Below are 22666 nucleotides of genomic sequence, written 5' to 3' on the forward strand. Positions count from 1 at the left end.
CGGGGATCTGCCCATTCCACATGTTTTATTCAGCCAAGTGCCATATATGCCACTGATTATCTCTCCCTCTCTCCAAACTGAGGCTGTGCAAGACAAGGAGGTTAGAACTGACAGCCCCACTACAAGCTGCGGGTGGGTGATCACGTGCTCCTGTTGATTTTTAAATGGTCCCCCATAATAAAACCTCTCCACAGGTAGAAAACTAGCAAAGTCGGCTAAGGGGTGGCCTCCCTCCCTCCTGTGCTAGTTTTCTATTTATGGGAACTTCATTTGGAGGAGCATTCAAAACCTGCATTTCACACCAGAATTCTAAAGTGGTTCGGTCCATTCTACCACGTCAGAGTTCCACCATCTCATTCCCGCTTGCTTCTCCTGCCTTCGCTTTACAGTACCGAGGACCAGAAACGCCTCCCCGCACCCAACCCCGCCCCACCCCACCCCACCCCACCTCACCTCACCTATGAAACAAGAGCAGAGATTTTCACTGCACTTGAAACCAGGGATCACTCTCAAATTTCTGCTTCGATTCTCCGAGCCTTTGTCCCGGAGCAATTTCTGTTTGCTTGGCCCCAAACCTAACCAGAAAGATCAATGCTAATGGGAAGCAAATGGAGTGACGATGGGTAAATCGCCCAGAACAAAACCCGGCAATGTGGCTGGCATCAGATTGTGTGGAATGCCTCTGGGGAGCAGCTATTGCACTGCACGAGGTTTGGCAAACAGATGCTGCCGTAAGAGCGGAAGATTTCCCACTGATACACGACGGAACAGCTGGTGTGCCCAGCGAGGAAGGTAGAAAGACTCCCTGGGGAACTGTCCTGCCCCCCAGCCCCCGCCAGGCCCGACTGGCTGATTGCTCTCTGCAATGAAGCTGCCAGCCTATATAGGGCCTTGGTAGCTTTCCACCTTCAAGAGAACTTCAAACATGCAAACACATTTTAACTCCCTCCTGACCCATTTGAGTCAGGGGTGGGCAATGTGTGGCCCTCCAGATGTTTTGGCCAACAACCCCTGGTTTGTCCCTCACCCTTGGCTGCACTGGCCTGGGCTGATGGCCAAAACATCCGGAGTGCCAGTTTGCTCAACCCTGATGTAAATGCTGCACAGGGTGCCCAGCTAAACCAGGGGCGTTGAACCTCTTTCAGTTCAAGAGCCACATTCCATTTTGGAGAAGCTCTCGGGGACTGCATTCCAGCGGTGGGTGGGGCCAAAGGCAAAAGGGGAGGGGTCAAAGGCATAACGGGTGGGGCCAGCACACCAAATATACCAGGCTGTTTTAGCTCAAAGCTCTTCCTGCCAGTAATTCAGCCTTGGGAGAGACATTTCAACCTCTTAGAATGGGGGGAAAACTGCAAAAAGGACAGGAAAGCACCAGATAATTGGTAGTTGGGGGAAAAGGGAAGGAGGTGTGGCTATCTGGGGAACCCTGGAGGACCAGATTGTAACACCAGGAGGGCTGGATTTGGCCTGTGGGGCCCTGAGGTTCTGCACTCCTGAGCCAAGCCAGGCATTCATTCTCTCTTACAGGGATCTCGCCTGCCCAAGGGGGAAATCCTCACCATCGCCCACTGCCTGGCTTTGATCCTCATCTGTGTGTAGCTGCGCTCCTCGGCGTACAGCGCACCCATGAAGGCGCCGATGGAGGTGCCACCAATCATGTCGACCGGGATGCCCACGTCGTTCAGCGCCCGAATGACACCCACTTGGGAACATCCTCTGGAGCAGTGGGGAAGAGAAAAAGAAAGCGAAATAAATGCACGCATTTTAAAGAGATTAAGAAGAGATGGAAAGAATACACAGAAGAACTATACAGGAAAGATCTTAATGTCCCTGATAGCCACGACAGTGCAGTCACTGAACTTGAGCCGGACATCCTAGAGAGTGAAGTCAAGTGGGCCTTAGGAAGCATTACTAACAACAAAGCTAGCGGAGATGACAGTATTCCAGCTGAGCTATTTAAGATCCTAAAAGATGATGCTGTTAAATTGCTGCACTCAATATGCCAACACATTTGGAACACTCAGCAGTGGCCACAAGACTGGAAAAGGTCAGTTTACATTCCAATTCCAAAAAAGGGCAATGCCAAAGAGTGTTCAAACTACTGTACAATTGCGCTCATTTCACATGCCAGCAAGGTGATGCTCAAAATCCTACAAGCTAAGCTTCAGCAGTATGTGAACCGAGAACTACCGGAAGTACAAGCTGGGTTTCGAAGAGGCAGAGGAACTAGAGATCAAATCGCCAACATTCGCTGGATCATGGAGAAAGCAAGGGAATTCCAGAAAAGCATCTATTTCTGCTTCATTGACTATGCTAAAGCCTTTGATTGTGTGGATCACAACAAACTGTGGCAAATTCTGAAAGAGATGGGGGTACCAGACCACCTTACCTGTCTCCTGAGAAACCTGTACGAGGGTCAAGAAGCAACAGTAAGAACCAGACATGGAACAACCGATTGGTTCAAAATTGGGAAAGGAGTATGACAAGGCTGTATATTGTCACCCTGCTTATTTAACTTATATGCAGAGTACATCATGAGAAACACCAGGTTGGATGAATCACAGGTCAGAATTAAGATTGCCAGGAGAATTATCAACAACCTCCGATACGCAGATGATACCACCCTAATGGCAGAAAGCGAAGCGGATCTCAAGAGCGTCTCGTTGAGGGTGAAAGTGGAGAGTGCAAAAGCTGGTTTGAAACTCAACATTAAAAAAACTAAGATCATGGCATCTGGCCCCATCACTTCCTGGCATATAGAAGGGGAAGAAATGGAAGCAGTGACAGATTTTACTTTCTTGGGCTCCAAGATCACCGCAGACGGTGACTGTAGCCATGAAATTAAAAGACGCTTGCTCCTTGGGAGGAAAGCTATGGCACACCTAGACAGCATAGTAAGAAGCAGAGACATCACCTTGCCGACAAAGGTTCATATAATCAAAGCTATGGTTTTCCCAGTAGTAATGTATGGCTGTGAGAGCTGGACTATAAGGAAGGCTGAGCGCCGAAGAATTGATGCTTTCGAACTGTGGTGCTGGAGAAGACTCTTACGAGTCCCCTGGACTGCAAGGAGGTCAAATCAGTCCATCCCAAAGGAAATCAACCCTGACTGCTCATTGGAAGGACAGATACTGAAGCTGAAATATTTTGGCCACCTAATGCGAAGAGAAAACTCCCTGGAAAAGACCCTGATGCTGGGAAAGACTGAAGGCAAAAGGAGAAGGGGACGGCAGAGGATGAGATGGCTAGATAGCATCACCGATGCAATGAATATGAACCTGAGCACACTCCAGGAGAGAGCGGAGGACAGGAAGGCCTGGAGTGCTATGGTCCATGGGGTCACGAAGAGTCGGACACGACTTAACGACTGAACAACAACAACAAGAGTTACCCGCACAGAAATCTAAGACCAAAGGTGTCCAACGGAACGCAAGGCTCTGCTTGCTGGGGATGACGCCTGCAAAGCTGAGTCTGGGTGTTTGCGGGTTACAAAATAAAGAAATTAGAAACTTTCCATCCAGGCTGTCAAATTCAGGACCACGGACCGGCGAATCCTGGGATCCACACAGAAGTCTGCAAATCACCCAGCCTGTACAACTGGAGAATGGTTGCATAATGCATCCTGCATCTTTACTATTTTTGGGCACTTATCCTGCTTGTCAAGAGAGGGGCAAGAAGCGATGTGCCGACCGAGATATCTCGATCACCCTAAAGCGTAGTCAGCAGCTCCTCTGGCTTGTGAGATTTCAGCACGCATGCACACAGATACTCTGGCTCACTTTGGAGCACATCTTTGCAACAGTCAGAGCTATAAACTTGTTTTAAGAGTTGAGATTATCATCAGGAAGAATAATTCTGCACCCCCCACCCCCCAACCCGAATGCTGCCCTGGAACAAAGAGCCCGCCACCTCCCTAGGAAGTTGGCTCCATTGTCTGACTGCTCTGATCCTGAGCACATTCTTCCTGCGGTTCAGCTGAAATCTGCCTTCCTTTAACCTAAGCCCATTACTTCATGTCTCTACAGTCCTAGAGAACAGGCTGAGGCCCTCTTCTGCATGACAACCCTTTAAGGACTTGGAAAGCACTATCATATCCCCGCCGCCCCTAGTCTTCTCTTCTCAAGGCTAAACAGACCCGGTTCCTTCCATCTTTCCTCCTAGGACAAAGTTTCTAGTCCTCTGGTCATCTTTGCTGCCCTTTGCAGAACTCATTCCAGTTGATCTAAACCCTTCTTCAAGTGTGGCATGAGCGCATATATGAAGTTGATCCATGTCCATTTTAGACGGTGGCCTGCCTCTGGCTCTCTTGGGCTGAGCGTCAGCTGCCCCCTGGCTCCCAGAACCCAGCTGCCCTGACCCTGATGTGCTGTCCCATTGCTCAGCCCTGTTTCCACCAGCCGAAATCCCTCCCGCCCCCCTCACTGGTGCACGCCAAGGATTCCGGGGCATGAATCTGGAACTGCATGGCGTTTAGTCGAGAGGCACTTCTGAGGGTCTGGGGGCACTTTGGCCTCAAGCACAGAAGGAAATGGAGCTGTGCAACATCGGCAACTCTGATTTGCAGACGGTGTGAAGCCCCAGGCTGAACCAAACCTGATTATTAAAAAAAAAAAAAAAAGGTCCAGGAGCTTAGCCTTCTTTCTGCCTTTTCCTGGTCAACAGAGCAAGGCCTTCCAGCTGCGAGGCTTCAGGCTCCAGCTTAATTCAGAAAGGAACAGAAAATAAAACTGCCCATATCCTACTGCCCTTATACAAATCTATGGTGCAGCTACACCTGGAATACGGTGTACGGTTCTAGTTGCTGCACCTAAAAAGAGATATCACAGAGCTGGAAAAGGGGCAGAAAAGGGCAACGAAAATGATCCAGGGGCTGGAGCAACTCCCCTGCGAGGAAAAATTACAACAGCTGGGATTGTTTAGCTTAGAAAAAAGGCGAGTGAGGGGAGACGCAATAGAGGTGTGCAGAATTATGTAAGGTGTGAAGGAAGTGGGGAGGGAGATATTTTTTCTCCCTCTCTCATAATACAAGGGCTCATCCCATGAAGCTGACTGGTGGGAGATCCAGGACAGATCAAAGGAAGGACGTCTTCACTCAGTGCAGAGTTGACCTATGGAACGCACTACCACAAGACGTAGTGATGGACAACAACTTGGATGGCTTTAAAAGGGGGTTAGGCAAATTCCTGGAGGAGGCAGCTATCAATGGCTACTAGTCTTGATGGCGATATGCTGCCTCCAGTGTCAGAGGCACCATGCCTACGTGCACCTGTCGCTGGGGAACACGGGCGGGAGGGTGCTGTTGCACTCCTGCCCTGCTTGTGGGCTTCCCGTGGGCAGCTGGTTGGCCACTGTGTGAACAGAGTGCTGCACCAGATGGACCTGATCCAACACCTGTTGATGTTCTTCAGCAACTAACCCAGGGGGGCCTGTAAGAGGACCTGAATTTGGGTTTGGCTGCCCAGGGCCCTGACAGACCAACGGGCAACACCAGCCTGAGCCGAGGTGCCTCCGGCCCGGCCAGGGTCACGTGCTGCTCTCCGCACCCGCCTCTCGTGGCTGTACAAAGTAAAGAGCTGCGGCAGCGTGTTCTTGGATAGATACCAGAATCCCCCCTCCTTCTCTGGGTAGCTGCTTTGCGGACGTGAAACGCTGTAATTTGAGCATGGTTATCTGCCGGAGCTGTTGTATTTTTACGCCCGGATGATGGGATGGCGGGAGGTGGGGAGGGAAAGGAGGGAAGGGAGCGTGGCTGTTTCTGTTCTCTTGTCTGTCATGACAAATTGCAAAAAAGATAATTACCACGAAGTGGCTCGCTGGGGGAGGGGGGGAAGGAAGAAAGGAAGACTCACAGTCTAATTGTTACCTGAGACACCTGGCAAAGCCTCCAGTTTTGGGAGCACAGTGCAGGGGTGGTGTGTTTTTTTGTCTTTTTTTGCGACGCAGTCTTTCGCCTGTCTGCGTGCCTCTAGCTACAAATCAGCAAAAAGGAGAGAGGCTGTCCAAAAAAAGAGACACCCCCCCCCGCCGTTCATCACTAACGCTAAGCAGTTGTCAAAAAAAAAAGAAAAGATGCAGCCTATGTCCCTTTCGGGCAGATGAAAACGAGGGAGGGGTTTAGAACTGGGGAGCAGATTTTTAAAGAATATCTGATTCCTCTTCCGTGCCAGTAGAAACAAATGCTGCTACCTTGGGAATAGCACAGACGACCGGCTTTGAAACTGGCTGAGATAAGGGAAGACTATATCGGGTGTGTGTGTGTGTGTGATTCACAATGGTGCCAAGTGCAGAATTCAGCTTCCTCAGAATTTCCAGCATTTGTTTTATTTTAAGAAGCAAGTTACTAGTCCTTCTGTTTACCCCTGCCTTGATTTCTCTACCTCCCCCCACTCCCTCTGTGTCGAATTTTAAATGGTAAAGTCCTCATGGCAGGGAGCTACCCTCTTGTACTTTGTAAAGTACCATGAGAGAGTCAGGGGGGTGCACGTGCACGAGTGAGTGTGAGAGAGAGAGAGTGTGACAGACTGTGTGTGTGTGTGAGGGAGAAAGAGAGAGCACGTGTGTGAGTTAGGGAGAGAGTGTGAGAGACAGACAGACAGACAGACACAGAGAGAGAAAGACTGTGCACATGTATGAGTGAGAGAGCGCACGTAAGAGAGAAACGCGCACGCACGTGCCAGTACATGCCATCTGAGAAACCCAAGAGAGGAAGTGCCACATTTACCGGGCTACTCCAGCCTTCCCCAGCTTGGGGCCCTCCGGATGTGTCAGACTACGGTTCCCATCATCCCCAGCAATGCTGGCTGGGGGTGATGGGAACCATAGTCCAACACATCCGGAGGGCCCCAAGCTGGGGAAGGCTGAACTGGCCTGCCCCTACCAGAGTCCTAGGTGCAAGCTGAAGCCATCCCAGCACCTCGCAGGGCCTGGTCTGAATGCCCGCTTTCACCCACCACCACCACCTCACATTTCCCTTTAAGACTGTGACTAGATGCAGACAATAAGGCTGCAGCGCCTGGCCGCTTTTTCCTTTCTTGCCCCACTCACTTGCTTTGTGTACCATGTAAGCCCACCAGGTGCGCGGGCTTCTAGCGCTCATCAGCCCTCGCCAGCATAGCCAATGATGAGGGATGATAGGAGGCGTAGGATGAAACATCTCGAGGCCCACCGCTTCTCTGCAGGCCTGATCTAGCCTGAAGAAGAGTTCTGGGGAACCCGAAAGCTCACACACTGATGCTGTGACATTTTGGCGGGTCTAATAAAGCAGGGGTGGGCAGAAGGTGGCTCTGTAGTTGTTTTGGACTTCAACTCCCCGAAGCCCCTGCCAGCATGGCCAACGGTCAGGAATGCTGGGCGCTGAAGTCCAGAACATCAGGAGATCTACTTTCTTGTCCAGCCCTGTAAGAAAGGTATTGACCTAATGCAGATTTTGGAATTTTTCCAATGGCCAACATGGAACCCTTTGCTTTTTGTCCAAGAAGGGAAAAAAACACATCCCTCCTCCATTCTGATTTTCAGCATGAGGGAGAATCCATCAAGAGGGGAGGGCTAGGATACAAAGGGGTGAATGGGAACGGTGACGTTACAGGCCCACAAGTGTCAAGGATGCACAGAAGTAACGTTATGAGCAGCTGAGGCAGGGAGGTTGCAGAAGCACAGGGTACAAGCAGCTCCACCAGCGAGGACCAAACCTTTGCAAGGGGGTATTGCAAAGGCAAGCAAGATAAAAAGAACAGAGCAGCATTGTAACAAAAAGGGCAAGGGAACATGGAGAGCAAGCCACAGGGAGGGACAGAACGCCCTTCAGAACAACAGCCACTCTCTCTGCTGGGTTCGTAACGCTGAAGTTCTCTCGGTTTGGTTTTGGGGGCCACCCCCTCACCAGCAATTCCAAGGAGCCGCTTGTCAGCTGGAGGTGAAAAAAAGGCAAAAAACAGGGAGGCTGGGGGGAGGACGCGGGATATTTAGAATGTTATCAAAGGGGGGAGAGGCATCAAATCCACCGGGCTGGAACAACGAGTGGGCGATTTTTACTTATGGCATTGCTCCCAAACCCCGGAACAATCAGCGAAGGGCTGGCAAACAGACGTCAGGGGACTAATTACCCATGAGAAAGTAGAGGAGACAAGAAAATTCCAAGGTTCATTACGATTAACGCAGTACGCGTCAACACCGCCCCCTACTCCCCCTGATAAGTGCAGCAACCCCCAAGTCAAAAGAAGGGTGACATTTCCAAGGGCTGAGTGCAGAGACGGAGGTCTTAAGTGATCCTGACCCTGAAAAGTTTCCTAAGGATGGAAGGGGGTGGGAAATCCATCTCCTCTGTGCTGTACTTGCTGAAAGGTGATGAATGGGAGAGGTGGAGAACAGATGAAAGGGTGAGTCTCCTGGAATCACAGGAACTCGGAGGTTTGCCCTTGAAACTCTCTCCAGAAGAGAGCCGTCCAAAATCCACGCTGTATACCAGGGGTGCAGAACCTCTTTTGACATGAATTCCACTCAGGAGAAGCTCTTGGGGGCTGCACTGCGATGGTGGGTGGGGCCAAAGGCAAAGGGGGTGGGGCCAAAGGCAAAAGAGGCAGAGCCAAGCTAGCAAGACCAGTTCAGCTTAAAACTCTCACTGCCAGTAAGTAAGCCTTGGGAGAGACGTTTCAACCTTCTGGAATGGGGGAAAACCTGCAAGAAAGTCAGGAAACCGTCAAACGCCTGAAAGGGGTGGGGCCAGGGGCTCTGATTAAAAGCCAGGAACATGGATATTAAGGGATATGCAGTGGGAAAAGGAGAGGCAAGACAGGGACAAATGTGGAGGGAAGCCCATCCAACCATCACTGGCGGCGTGCTTTTGGGAAGCCTGAAGGTACTTCTCTCATCCCCGAGAAAATGCCAGCAGATGCATCTGGCAAACTCCCACTAGCCCAACCCAGGAAATATCTTCAGGGGCAACCCTATGCATGTGCAGGCAGAAAAAAGTCCTACGACTCCCAGCTTTCCCCAACCAGCCATTTTACCCCAGCATTTGAACTCTGAATGTCTAAGGGCGCAATCCTATGCATGTTTAGACAGAAAAAAAGTCCTACACCTTCCAGCATGCCCCAGCCAGCATGGCTGGCTGGGGCATGCTGGGAGGTGTAGGACTTTTTTTCTGTCTAAACATGCATAGGATTGCGCCCTGAAAGCACGAGGCCCATCTTACCGTGCTCCGCCACCGCCGAGAACCAAAGCAACCGCGTTGCCTGTCAGGACACGGGCCAGCCGGGAGAAGTCCGAGTGCCTGTCCGGAGGCTTTTGAAAGACGCGCTCGTACAGTTCTTTCTGCAGTTGAGAAAGGGGAGAGACCATCAAGGCTGGTCTAGATCAAGGGTACGGAAAAAGGAGATTCTGCAAATTCAGGAGGAGAAGAGTGGGCAGCCTTACCGTTCCACTGTTACAGGTGAGCTAGGAACATCTGTTTTTAAAATCAATCTGTCAATTGATTTTAAAGGAAACTGCCAGGTCGCAACGTACCAGGTCTTTAGACACCTCACTGATGGATGCTATATGTTCCCAAAAAACGGAGGACCAGAACTTGCCTTAAGAACAGAAGAAGAGCCGTGCCGGATCAAACCAGGGGTCCTTCTAGTCCAGCTTCTGTTCACACAGTGGCCAAACAGGTGCCCATGGGAAACCCGCAAGCAGGGCAGGAGCACAACAGCACCCTCTCGCCCATGTTCCCCAGCAACTGGTGTACACAGGCACACTGAATCTGACACTGGAGGTAGCATATCGCCATCAGGACTGGTAGCCCTTGATAGCCTCCTCCTCCAGGAATGTGTCTGACCCCCTTTTAAAGCCTTCCAAATGGGTGGCCGTCACTACATATGGTGGTAGAGAATTCCTTAACTTAACTCTGGGCTGTGTGAAGAAGGACTTCCTTTGATCTGAATCTCCCACTCATCAGCTTCATGAGATGGCCTCGGGTTCTAGTACTATGTGAGAGCGTTGTTGTTGGCGGCCTGCTCGTCTTGTCTTTATGTTAATCTGAACATAGGAAGGGCTGTGCTGGATTGGACCAAAGGCCTTCCTTGTCCATTGTTCTGTTTCCACAGCGGCCAACGTCTTCCCTGTGGAAACCCACAAGCAGGACATGCGCGCAACAGCACCCGCCCACTCATGTTCCCCAGCAACTGGTACACAGAGACTTACTGCCCCTGATACTGGAGGGAATATGTGCGGCCTTCCTGATCAGGAGCCATTGATAGTCTGGTTCTCGATCAATTGGTCTCATCCCCCTTTAAAGCCATCCAAATTCACTGCAGTGTGCGCTAGCCGGGTTGTACAAAACGGCGCGATACATTTGAGCATGCTGGGACAGGCCAACCGCCCACCTCACCTGACATTCGGTCTGTCAACAGCGGCCAACACGTGATTCGGGAAAGGATATGACGGGCATGTCCAAACCCTAATTGCCAGCCGTCCTCAACCTGGTGCCCTCCGGATGTGTGGGACTACAACTCCCAGCTTCCCCAGCCAGCCGTTTGAGGGCACCAGGTTGGGGAAGGCTGCAGAGAAAAAGATGCCAATTTGCGGCAAATGAATCACCACACTCAGTTTTTTGAGAATCCAAATATAGCTCATGAACTTAGCAAGCACAGTGATTTCATTTGCTCGCCTTCCCCCATTCTCCTAAAATTGGTCACATTCCTTAATCTCCAATATTTGCCAAATAAAATCCGTGTGAAGCAGATCATGTATGGTATTATCCCTCTGCGTTGCTTCGGTCCTTTCTTCAAATAGGTTAATAGAAGCCTGTTAATTTGTAATTGATTAAAACAGCCTCCCCTCCCCAGCGTGGTGCCCTGCAGATGTTACTACAACTCCCAGGAACCCTGATCATTGACTATGCTCACTGGGGCTGATGGGAGTTGAAATCCAAAACGTCTGGAGGGCACCAGCTTGGATTCCCTTCCTCCGAGGGAGGCTCGGAAGATTGCAACAAGGGAGAGGGCCTTTTCAGTGGTGGCTCCCTGATTTTGGAACCACCTCCCCACTGAGGCCCTCCTGGTGCCAACTCCGTCATCTTTTTGGCACCAGGTTACAACTGTCCTCTACTCCCAGGCATATGATGGGGCATTTATGTCAGCTGTTTCTACCAGGTCCAGTATCCTTTTGTAAATGTTTTTAGCTGTTTAATTTTTTTTAATTGTATGTTAAGAGATTTTATATTAGGTTTTTATTATCTTGTATTAGGATGTGTATTTTTTTGTGAACTGCCCAGAGGGCTTCAGCTATTGGGTGGTATAGAAATGAAATTAATAGTAACAATGATAATGATGATAATTCATAAAAACAACACAGGACTGCATTTTTAAAAACATTGGCACCGTCAAGACAGATCCTTTTTGCAACCGGATCGCTGTTGCAGTCAGTCTGGCTAATGAGCATACAAAAGGGACCTTATTTACAGGGAGAGAGAGTGAGCAGACAGCTTCTGAGCAATGAAGCCGAAAAGAAAAACGAGGCACTGAAGAAAGGGGTGCAGAGACTTGGCGCAACGCTTTGATACGAGGGAAGGCCACCCCAGGGTGGGGGCTGGAGGATGCAGAAGGGTGAAGAAAACAACCTTCTCCCCCGGGGCACTCTTGTCTGTTATCTGGGGAGAAAAGAGCAAGCGCCCAGGTGCACAAACATCGCCTCACACACGTGATGTTGGGAGCCTCTCGGGAAGCATCCTAAGGGGGGGCGCAGCTCGGTGGCAGAGCACCTGCGTTGCCTGCAGAAAGCCCCAGGTTCGATCCCTGCAGTCTCCAGTTAAAAGAACCAGGTGGACAGGGGCTGGGAAAGACCTGCATACCAGCGGCTGGGCAATACGAGCGGGAGGGTGCTGTCACACTCCTCTCCTGCTTGTGGGCTTCTCACAGGCAGCTGCTTGGCCACGGGGGGAACAGAATGCCGGACTCGATGGACACAGGAAACCCCAAGCAGGACAGGAGCGCAACAGCACCCTCCCACCCATGTTCCCCGGCAACTGGTGTACACAGGATTGCTGCCTCTGATAGTGGGGGTGGCATATTGCCACCAGGACTAGTAGCCACGGATAGCCTTCGCCTCCATTCATTTGTCCAGCCCCCTTTCCAACGGGCGGCTGTCGCTACGTCTCGTGGGAGCGAGTTCCATCGTTTAACTCTGCGCCGCGTGAAGAAGTCCGTCCTTTGCCTGGCCCTGAATCTCACGGAACAGGGAACCTTCCCTGCCCCACCCAGCCCCTGAGCTCCATACCAGCTTGGGCAGGCTCCGCCGGGAGAAGACGCGCCGGGGACAGCGGAGGTGAAGGTGAGCTGAGCACCAGCTCCGCATATTCAGCCACTCCACGGTCCGGGAAGGGAGGGGGCCCTCCTCTCTGTGCAGGAGGATCAGCTGCTTCTGCGCCCGGACAGCCGTGTTCTCCAGCATGCGCTCCAGCTGGAACAAACAAACAGAGCGCCGCTCAGGTGACCAGTGCCATCCGTGGTCAGACCATGGCCAGCACTTGCTCCTGCAGGAACCGGCTCACACACACCCTGCTGGAGGCCATCACGATGTCTTGGGGGAGCGAATTCCATAGTTTGACTCTGCGCCGAGTGAAGACGTCCTTCCTGTGATCTATCCTCAACCTCCCACCAACCAGCTGCATGGGGCAACCCCACGGGGTTCTAGTATTAGGACAGAGAAATGTCTCCCTCTCCACTTTCTCCACACCTGGCATCATTTTGTCCACCTCTGTCATGTCTCCTCTCACTCGCCTTTTTTCCAAACTAAACAATTCCAACGGTTGTAACCTTCCCACATAGGAGAGTTGCTCCAGCCCCAGGGTCATTTTAGTTCCCCTTCTCTGCCCCTTTTGCAGCTCTACAATGTCCATTTTTAGGTGTGGTGATCAGAACTGTACAAAGTATTCCAAGTGTGGCCACACACATATATACATGCACGCATACATACAGTGTGCACATATATACATAGATACGCATCTGCGCTCTCTCTCTCTCTCTCTCTCTCTCACATGTGTGTGTATATATACACACACACACATATAATGTATATGTATATGGGGGGGGGGGAGTTGTGGCACAACAGCAAAGCCACGAATTGGCCCTGGATCCATGATGGATGCAGTCAGTCTTACAGTAAAAGATTTAAGATAGAAAGACTAACAACCAAGTATTTTAAAAAATATATTTTAAGCTAAATGTTTCGGCTTCTGCCCTTGTCATTTGCTGTGCGTGTGCGTGTGTGTGTGTGTGCGCGCGCGCGCGCGCATGAAGAGAGACAGACAGAGAGAGAGGGAGGCAGCCCTAAGAGGCGGTTTATGGATTTCATCAAGGCTCTTCTGCCAGGGTCATACGAGAAGGGGGGAAAAGAGCTCTCATAACTGCAGACTTCAGAGCTGCAAAAGCAGCTTACACGGCCCAACTCTCATCCCAGACAATCCACTGCCTGCAATTTAATCCGGACCGCCAGCCACAGCACAAGAGCCGATAAGCTTAGTAGGCGGAAAGTTTACTTGCTCCCAGAGCGGTGCGAAGCAGGCCAGGGCTGACGCGAACAGCAGCCCGCAAGCGGAAAAGCAGGTCTCTCTTAAATCCTCCCCCTCAGATGTCTGATTACATCATTTCATCCGCTGAGCAGTATCAAATACAGGAGGAACGGCATTTCGGTATGTTCTGTGGCTTGTTTAAAACACAGACAAGGACACACATGCACACATGCAACATTTGAGAGCGATTTTTAAGCCTGGCTTCAAGTTCTGCAATATACACCCTTGGGGAAGGCTGTAGCTCCGTGGCGGAGCCCCCGCCTGCATGCAGAAGGCCCCAGGTTCGATCCCCAGCATCTCCAGGTCAGGCCGGGAAAACTAATTTGAAGCCCCGAGGAACCACTGTCAGCTGGTGTCAACAATGCTGGGCTGAGGGGACCAAAGGTCCAACTTGGTATAAGCTTCCCATGTTTCTGGAGTCCCCCTCTGCCTCCATTAACCTGTAAAATTCCACTCTAAGGTATAAGGGCTAGAAACTTGCTCTTTTAAAACAAATACAATCAAAAGGCACCACCTTAGAGATATTCTTAAATGATGATGATAACAACAACAGGCAACAGTAACAACAGCAGTGAACAAGCTTAATTCCTAAAGAGATGCTCAAGGCTGCTTAAAAGCCAGACAGGGCAAAGCCCAATTTCTTACTTCCTGGTGTATGGTTACTCAGCAGCAAAGGAATCCACTCTGCATATGTTCAGAGGTCCCCTCTTCATTCCTGGGGCCAAGCCTGGGTCCTGAAAACAGCCTCGAGGCTTCGCCAGCACCAAGCAAGCCCTCGAGAAGGCCTGAGGGCGCATGCATCCTCGCCCTGTTCAGGAGCACCTCACCTCTCCGACAGTCGGCTCTTGTTCCCCCAGGCCCACGATCAGGATGCAGTCGGCCTGCCGGATGCAGCGCTGAGTCCAGGGGGTGAGGGTGCCGTCCGACTGGTAGAGCACGATGCGGTGCATGTCCTCCTGCTGGCCCAGCCAGCTGGACAGCCGGTACTCGTGGATGCTGAGGCAGACAGGGGAAGGGGGAGAGGCTGCCATGAGGGGCGCTGGGCACTGCGTCAGCGGGGAAACGCAGAGCACAGCCAGGGAAACGCAGAACGCTGCTATTTCAGGACATGGTTTGCTCAGGATGTGGCTCGTCTGTCATGAGGGGCCCTGGGCAGCGTCAGGTGATGATGGCCCGGCAGCGTCAGCAGGGGAACACAGAGCAGAGCCCGGGGAACACAGAGCAGAGCCCGGGGAACACAGAGCAGAGCCCGGGGAACACAGAGCAGAAGCGGGGAAATGCAGACCGCTGCTATTTCAGGACATGGTTTGCTCGGGATGTGGCTAGTCTGCCATGAGGGGCCCTGGGCAGCGTCGGGTGATGTTGGCCCGGCAGCATCAGCAGGGGAACACAGAGCAGAGCCAGGGGAGCAAAGAGCAGAGCCAGGGGAACGCAGAGCAGAGCCAGGGGAACGCAGAGCAGAGCCAGGGGAATGCAGAGCAGAGCCAGGGGAATGCAGAGCAGAGCCCGGGAAACACAGAGCAGAGCCCGGGAAACACAGAACGCTGCTATTTCAGGACATGGTTTCCTCAGGATGTGGCTAGTCTGCCATGTGGGGCCCTGGGCAGCGTCGGGTGATATTGGCCTGGCAGCGTCAGCAGGGGAACTCAGAGCAGAGCCAGGGAACACAGAGCAGAAGTGGGGAAACGCAGAACGCTGCTATTTCAGGATGGGGCTACGTTCCGAAGGATACTTCGCCTCTGAATGTTTCACCACCATACCTCCTCTCCACCTCTGTGATTTTGCCTAATCCCCTATTCCAGCCTTCCCCAACCTAGCACCGTCCAGATGTGTTGGACTACAACTCCCAGCATCCCCCAGCCAGCCATTTGGCCCACCGGGCTTCCCCAGGTGGCCCTGACCCCTTTCCCCTGAACACAGATTGTGGTGGTTTCCTGGCTTTTGTGCAGCCTTTCCCCTGTTCGGAGAGGTTAGTGCTTCTCCTCTAAGGCTTCGTTACTGGCTGGAAGAACTTTAAGCCAGAGTATGCTGGTCTTTCTAGTACTTTGGCCCCACCCCCTTTTGCCTCTGGCCCCGCCCACCATTGGAATGCAGCCCCTGAGAACTTCTCCGAAACAGAATTTGGAGAAGCTCTCGGGGGTGAAAGAGGTTCTGTCCCCCTGACTTAGGACAATCTTTAGCTTGGCCTCGTGGTTTTGAAAGAGAGGAGAGAAGAGAGGGGGAAAGTCAAACATAGAGAGGAGGAGGAGACAGACAAAGGGGGAAAAGATTGTATGTGTGGATTCCATGTTTCAGACTGGGGCTCAAGGTGGGTCCTAGATTTGAAAAGGCAGAGAACTCCTGCATAAGGAAGGCCTAGACCACCTTTCCCCAGCCTGGTGCCCTCCAGACGTGTTGGACTACAACTACCAGCATGCTGAGAGTTGTAGTCCAGCAAATCCGGGGGGGGCAGGTCAGGGAAGGGTGGGCTAGCTCCATCTCAGCTGGTTTGAAAGCACTTATCCACCTGATTCATTCCAGGCCGATCCTCTTATTTCCCTGAGGCGTCTTTCCATACAAACAGACACAGTCCAAGCCACCATTTCGGGAACCACAGCCAGTGGGCTTGCAGTCAGGGCTGGCGCCAAGGGTCGGCATGGTTGGGCACCTGCCGAGGGCCCATGCCCCAGCAGGGGCCCGCTGATGAGAGACCCCGGGACTGGCTCCCCCCGCCCATTGCCGCCTGCGTCTTCCCCTGCCTCTCGCTGTGCCCCAGGCAACGGAGCTGGTGAGGAGAAGGATCTGCCACGGCCTCCTTGCTGCCTGGCTCTCTGCATGGCAAGACTGCAAGTAGGAGCCATGAGGAGGAGGAGGAGGAGGAGGAGGAGCAAGAGCAACTGGTGACCATGGCGGTGAGAAGGCGGATTCACTGAGGGAGCGGGTCTGGTGACAGCGTCTTGCCCAAGGGCCCCCCAAAACCTGGAGCTGGCACTACTTGCAGTCGGAGACCACAATCCATCAGGACGCTCTCCTGAGCGAGCCCCAACAAACATGAACAAGGACTGCGCGGGAACAAAATTGCCTCAATGGATCGGGCCCCCAAAGCTTGAGATGCTCCTCTCCTCTCCCCGCCCCCACCCGCAATTTCTCAGCAGTTCACCCCCTTCAGCAGAGGTTTTTCCGCCAGCTCACTCACACCGTTTGTTCTCCTTGCTTTCCGCTGCAGCTGAGAAGCCCACATCAACAGACAAGGGATGTGCGGCTGGCAGCTGTTAATCAGACATCTCATGACAACTTATCCAAAAAAATAAATAAATGGGGGGAAAACATCCAGTCACTCAAAAGCGGAGCTAATTAACCTGACAGCTGCCTGATATTACAGGGGCTTGATGAGCAAAGAATGAACTTACAGGAAATTATGGTGTGCTTTGTCTCTCTTTTGCTTTAAAATGTGTCTAATATTCCCCTCTTGACTGGAAAATCCTGAAGTTGCACAGCTGGACTTGTTTCTAGGTTATCCCATTTGCCCCTCAGGTGATGCACATGGTGGCAGAGCTGGGATTCATCCTATTATGTCATGGTCCCAGGACAGGGTCTGAAGGCACCTGAGGCAGGCACCGTGCTGAAGCTAAGCAGGTCTGGGACTGGTCAGTGCTTGGAGGGGAGACCCCCGGGGACCAAATGTAGCCAGCCAGCTTGCATTCCACGATGGAAGAAAGGTGGGGTATAAATGTAACAGATAAAAGATTAAAAAAATTGTGACATCTTCGCGAGGCAGATTAAGCTTCCCTAAGGCCACCCAAGCAACTTCACTAGTTAAGCAGAATTTGATCATGGGTTCCATCCTGGATTAAGCTCCATACTCTACTCACAACACGAGGGGTGGACAGAAGGCTCATATTTATCTACCCAGACATTATGATCACTGTTTGAGGCTCTCCTCCAGGTGCCCCCAACCAGATGAAGCAAGGCGGGTGGCTGCAAGAGAAAGGGCCTTCGTAGTGGTGGCATGCTTTCCCCAGAGAGGCTCACTGGGAGCCTACGTTATGGTCCGGGCACCAGTTGAAGACCTTTTTATTCTCCCAAGCATTTTAAGAACTGCCTTTCATAGTCTGTTCTGCTGCTGGCTTTAATATGGTTTTATGATGTTGTAATGTTTTTATTCTTGGCTGCTGGTTTTATCTTGTTCTTTGCTGTTCCTTATTTGTTTTAAGATTTGTACTGTAAGTTTTTAATGCATTCATTCATTCATTCATTTATTACATTTATATCCCGCCTTTTTTCCTCCAAGGAACTCCAGGCAGTGTACATACTCCTCCTCTTCTCCATTTTATCCTCACAACAACAACCCTGTGAGGTGGGTTGGGCTGAGAGTCTGTGACTGGCCCAAAGTCACCCAGTGAGTTTCCATGGCCGAGTGGGGACTAGAACCTGGATCTCCCGACTCCCAGCCCAGCACTCTCGCCACTAGGCAGAGAACTTCAGATATTGAGCAGTTTAAAAGTTCAGTAAGTAGGTAAGTAAGTAAGTAAGTAAGTAAAGGAAGATCAGTATCTATTGGTACATCTTTAGGTGATTTTGCAGTAGATCCGTAAGGATTTCTAACACCCAACAATTTAACAGCAACAACAGAATGACTCCTCCATGCCTAAATTACTAGGAAGAGGGCCTTTTCTGCTGTGGCACTCCAGTTGTGGAATGAGCTTCTCAGAAAGGTTCACCTGGCGCTTACATTGCGCTCGTTTCAGGGCCAGGTGAAGCCCTTTTTATTCTCCCAGGCATTTTAATTTTCAGTCTGTTTTTATCTGGTACTGTATTTTAAATTTTTGCACTGCAACTAGCTTCTGTTGGTTATTTTTATATTGTAGGCTTAAACTTTAAAATTTTTATACTGTATTTTATCATCTATATTCTATTGTCTGGTATGTTATGGTTTTAATTATTGTGAACTGTCCAGAGAGCTTTGGCTACTGGGTGGGATAAAAGTGTAATAAATTAATAAAATAAATTATACTGCTAAAATGAAGAAAGCAGGGTGGAGGCGGAGGCGGGGGGGGGGGGTAACCAGGGGTTGATTTGTGTGTGTGGAAGGACTGTGAGCTCTATTCAGTTCTGGTAATCGAAACCAATCCCCCGGCTCAGAATTGAAGAAGTGTATGTCTTTTGTACCTGGCTCCAGTAGATGGATCTCAGGGTTCTGATAAAAAACAAAGTCGATCATGCATGCTCTAAATTTGCCCCCTCCACAAGATGAAGGAAAAACAAACAAACAAACAAACAAACCACACACACACACACACACCAACTAAAATTGGATTCAACATGTCTTCTTTCTTTAGGGCATGTCGTAAACCTGAGGCATATTGGTACCCTCCAATCTCTTTAGTGAGGGTCTTGAGTGGATCGGGCCCCAGGTTTAAGACAGGGCAGGTGTGGGAAAGAACCCAGAGTCCAACACATCTGGAGGGCACCAGGTTGGAGAAGGCTGCCTTAGTGTGACGTCTATGCCATGTTCTCTGGGCTCCATCACTGATTTCCTCCGTGTTTAACTCTAAGCCCTCCTTGCTTTGATTTATGCCCTGTTCCTTCTATCAGAGAGGCAGATTAAAGCAGGGGTGGAGAAACTCAGGCCCGGAGGGCCCAGTTCAGCCCTCCGAGGTTTCAAATGCTTTGGGACCAGCAGCCTTTCGCCTTCCGCCCCGCCCACCGCTGGAATGTGGCCCCCGAGAGCCACTTTGCAATAGAATTTGGCCCCTGGGCTGAAAGAGATTCAACACCCCTGGATTCAAGTTTCCTTCAAAAAGCATGCTGCATAGGCTGCAAGGCACGCTTTCCTCCGCAACGGTAAGGGGACGTGGGTTAGTTACCTGTCCAGAGCGGCTGAGCCAAGTTGCTGTTTGATGTTGTCGCTGGTGAGCAGCAGCGTGGGCCCTAGAAGAAGAGAAAAAAGAGAATGGCTAACACATCAGGAACATGGCTGTGCATCTTCCGCAACCAAGCTGCCAGAAGTTCAGGGTTTGGTCGTTGCTCTCTTGTGGAGCTCGGCTTCCATTTCTCAAACAGACAAACCCAGAATCAGCCGCTTTGATCTGGGATCACGAGACACAATCCAGCTGTCCTGAACATCTCGTTATTAAACTGGCAGAAAAAATGGGAAGAGCTGCTGGTCAAGTGGGAGAGCGTGGGCTTTGCGTGGAGATGGTCCCAGGTTCCACCACCTGATTATGAGTAGCGGGGCTGCAAAAGGCTCCTTGCCTAAGAATGTGGAACTCCAGCAGAGCACTGGGCTCAATGGAGCAATAATCCATCTATTTTAATAAAACATGAGTATAAAGCAGTGGTGGGGAACCTCAGGACCAGGAGCCAAATCTGGCCCTCCTGGGGATGGTTCCCCAAATGGTCCCACCCCCTTCCCCAGGCCCCACCCCCTTTCCTCCAGTCTCTGATTGTTTGACAGTTTCCTGGCTTTTGTGCAGTTTTCCCCCCATTCTAAAGGGTTAAAGTGCCTCTCGTTAAGGCCTTGTTACCGGCAGAACGAGCTTATAGGCTATAATAGGCTGGTATTTTTGCCTCCGCCTTTTGCCTTTGGCTCCACTCACCACTGGAATACGGCCCCCTAGAGCTTCTCCGAAATGGAATTTGGCCCTCCAGCTGAAAGTGGTTCAACACCCCTGAGATATAGCAATTTTATACACTGTTAGGAGAAGCATCTGAGCCAACAGTACGTTTTGGGTTCAATGCCCAGCATTTCCAGTTAAAGGACCTCAGGTAGAAGGGCTGGGAAAGATTTCTGCCAGAGGCCCTGGGAAGCTGCTGCTGTTCATAGCAGACAGTACTGTACAGCTTTGTATGTTAAAACAAAAAAAAAAAAAACAAGATACCGGCCCTTGTGGCTACAAAGATAAGCTTGGAAAAGCTAAGCAGCCAGAAAGGGGCTGAGCAGGGCTTGCACCAGGCAGAGGATGGAAAGGGTTCCTTTCTCTTCCTAAGTCTTGCAAATGAATTCACAAAAGGTATTAGCCTAATAATAATGACATTTCTTAGACGCCTTTCTCAGGAAAAAAAATTCAAGGCACCTTGCAGCAAAAATTAAAAGCATACAAAAATTAAAAACTATTTAAAACAGCTAGAAACAATTACCAATAAAATACCATGATCCAATAAAAGAAGCTAAATTAAGAAGCCCATCATGTGCCATCAAGTGCCTGGAGATAGAGGAAAGTCTATTATCCTACATCTGTCATGTATGGAACACGGATGTCCTAAAATAGGAGGGTAAGCACAACAGAACCTGCACCCTGCCAATTTGCACTCGCTCCCCTGCTCAGTCGCCTAGAGACGGTTGTTATTCACCATAGTCGAATGGCTATTTACAAGCCCAGTCCCTTGCTCACCTTGGAGCAAACCTAGAAGCAAAGCAACACACCTTGGATCCTTTAGACGCATCTTTTCTTCCGCTCATAGTATTTCTGGACGCAAGCCTTGGGATTATTTTCTTTCCTTTGAACACTTGCGAGACCCTGAACTCTGCGTCTGAAGAAACAGTTTTTCCTTGTGCAAAAAGCTGCTTGCTGGCCATGGCTGCCTTTTGGCCCTGTTTTTATTTCGCTGCTATAAATGTCAACAAAGAATCAAAGTTCTCCCTCCAGAATAATTGCAGCTGTACGGCACGTCCACTGGAGTTGTGGGGAGAGGGGAAGAAAGGATTAATGTCATGTTGGCGAGCAAGGTCATTGGCGGTATTGACAGAAGGGCTAGCGTCGAGCAAAACATGAAATATAAACCCTGCCAAAATTGCAAGGCGTTGCACAAATAATTCATTTTCCTATTAACAAAAAAGTGTGACGGCAAATTAAAGTAACAAGCAGCTCCAAGCCCGGATGAGCACCAGGCAAAGGGAGAGTGGGGTGGAGGGGGAGAGAAAAGAGAGGCAATGGAGTGATGGCCTCAGCCACTCTTTGCCAACCTGGGACCTTCCAGATGTTTTGGACTACAACTCCCAGCATCCTTGACCCTTGGCCATGCTGGCTGGGACTGACAAGAGTTAAGTCAATCTCTTTATTACAGCCACAAGACCCGTTTAGGTTAAAATACGAAGCACGAACAGGACATGACGATACAGTTTCTCCAATTCAGCGAGCACCAGGCTGATGGGAATAGAAATCCAAAATATCTGGAGGGCACGAGATTGGGAAAGGCTGTGCCTAGGACTCAGGGTTCTCCCCCTCAAAGAAAACTTCCTGTCTGTGCCTGTGTGCTTCCTTGAAACAGAAAAGATCAAACAATTAAATAAAGAGAATTGCAAGTTTGCATTGATCATTCAAAAATCACAAGTGAGACCTGCAAGAAAAGGTTGCAGCGTAGATTGCTCCCTGTGCAAGAAAAGGTTGCAGCATAGAGTGCTCCCTGTTCAAGATTTCAGACACTCCATTCCATCGCCCTTGGCTTCCTAGTTCTCCTCCAGCCCCCTGACATTCAGTCAGTGTTCTGTGCCCAGAGATCATGCTCAGAACTCACTGAGTAGTTTTGGTGGGAGTTTTCCCCACAGAAGGCTTTTTTTCCTAAATATGTTTTGACCTTTGGTTCCCCCACAAGCCTGTGGTCACCACACCTCTTTTGCATGGACGGTGCTGTTTTGCCTGCATAAGGACTGGCCGCTGGGAGAATTGAGATCGCCATTAATATAGATCAAGGGTGTTGAACTTTGAGGGCCGAATTCCACTTCGGAGAAGCTCTTGGGGCCCGCATTCCAGTGGTGGGTGGGGCCGAAGGCAAAAGGGGTGGGGTCAAGATATGAAAAATGCCGGCAGAGTTTACCGGAAAGCTCTTCCTGACTGTCACTAAGCCTTAGGAGAGGCATTTCAACCTTCTAGAATGGGGGGAAAGCTGCACAAAAGCCGGGAGACCACCAAACAGTGGCCAAAGGAAAGGAGGTGGGCTAAGGGAGAGGGGGTGTGGCCTTCTGGAGAACCCTGGAGGGCCAAATTGGAACCCCAGGTGGGCCAGATATGCCCCCCCTCGGCCTGAGTTTCTGCACCTCTAGTATACATGGTTTCATCCATTCGAAAAAAGGTGGCCACCCAGTTCATCAGGGAAAAGATTTTGTTTCAAAAGTGGTTAGCTCTTTGAACTCCAAACACT

General features: G+C 50.7%; 1 protein-coding gene across 6 annotated transcripts in view; it reads right to left on the reverse strand.

The window, feature by feature from the left end:
- PNPLA7 (patatin like domain 7, lysophospholipase) overlaps positions 1-22666 on the reverse strand; it is a 116389-nt gene that overhangs the window by 24490 nt on the left and 69233 nt on the right. For all 6 annotated transcript variants that reach the window (XM_084821025.1, XM_084821023.1, XM_084821027.1 and 3 more), the window contains 5 exons: positions 19393-19456; positions 14374-14542; positions 12253-12435; positions 9191-9309; positions 1560-1716 (listed from right to left, as the gene is read on the reverse strand). In XM_084821025.1, coding sequence (XP_084677151.1) covers positions 1560-1716; positions 9191-9309; positions 12253-12435; positions 14374-14542; positions 19393-19456 — 692 coding nt within the window. The remainder of the gene's footprint in view (positions 1-1559; positions 1717-9190; positions 9310-12252; positions 12436-14373; positions 14543-19392; positions 19457-22666) is intronic.

The sequence above is a fragment of the Heloderma suspectum genome, chromosome 14 (assembly GCF_057233095.1).
Source record: "Heloderma suspectum isolate Gila_16-S chromosome 14, 16-S_ref, whole genome shotgun sequence".
NCBI lineage: Eukaryota > Metazoa > Chordata > Lepidosauria > Squamata > Helodermatidae > Heloderma > Heloderma suspectum.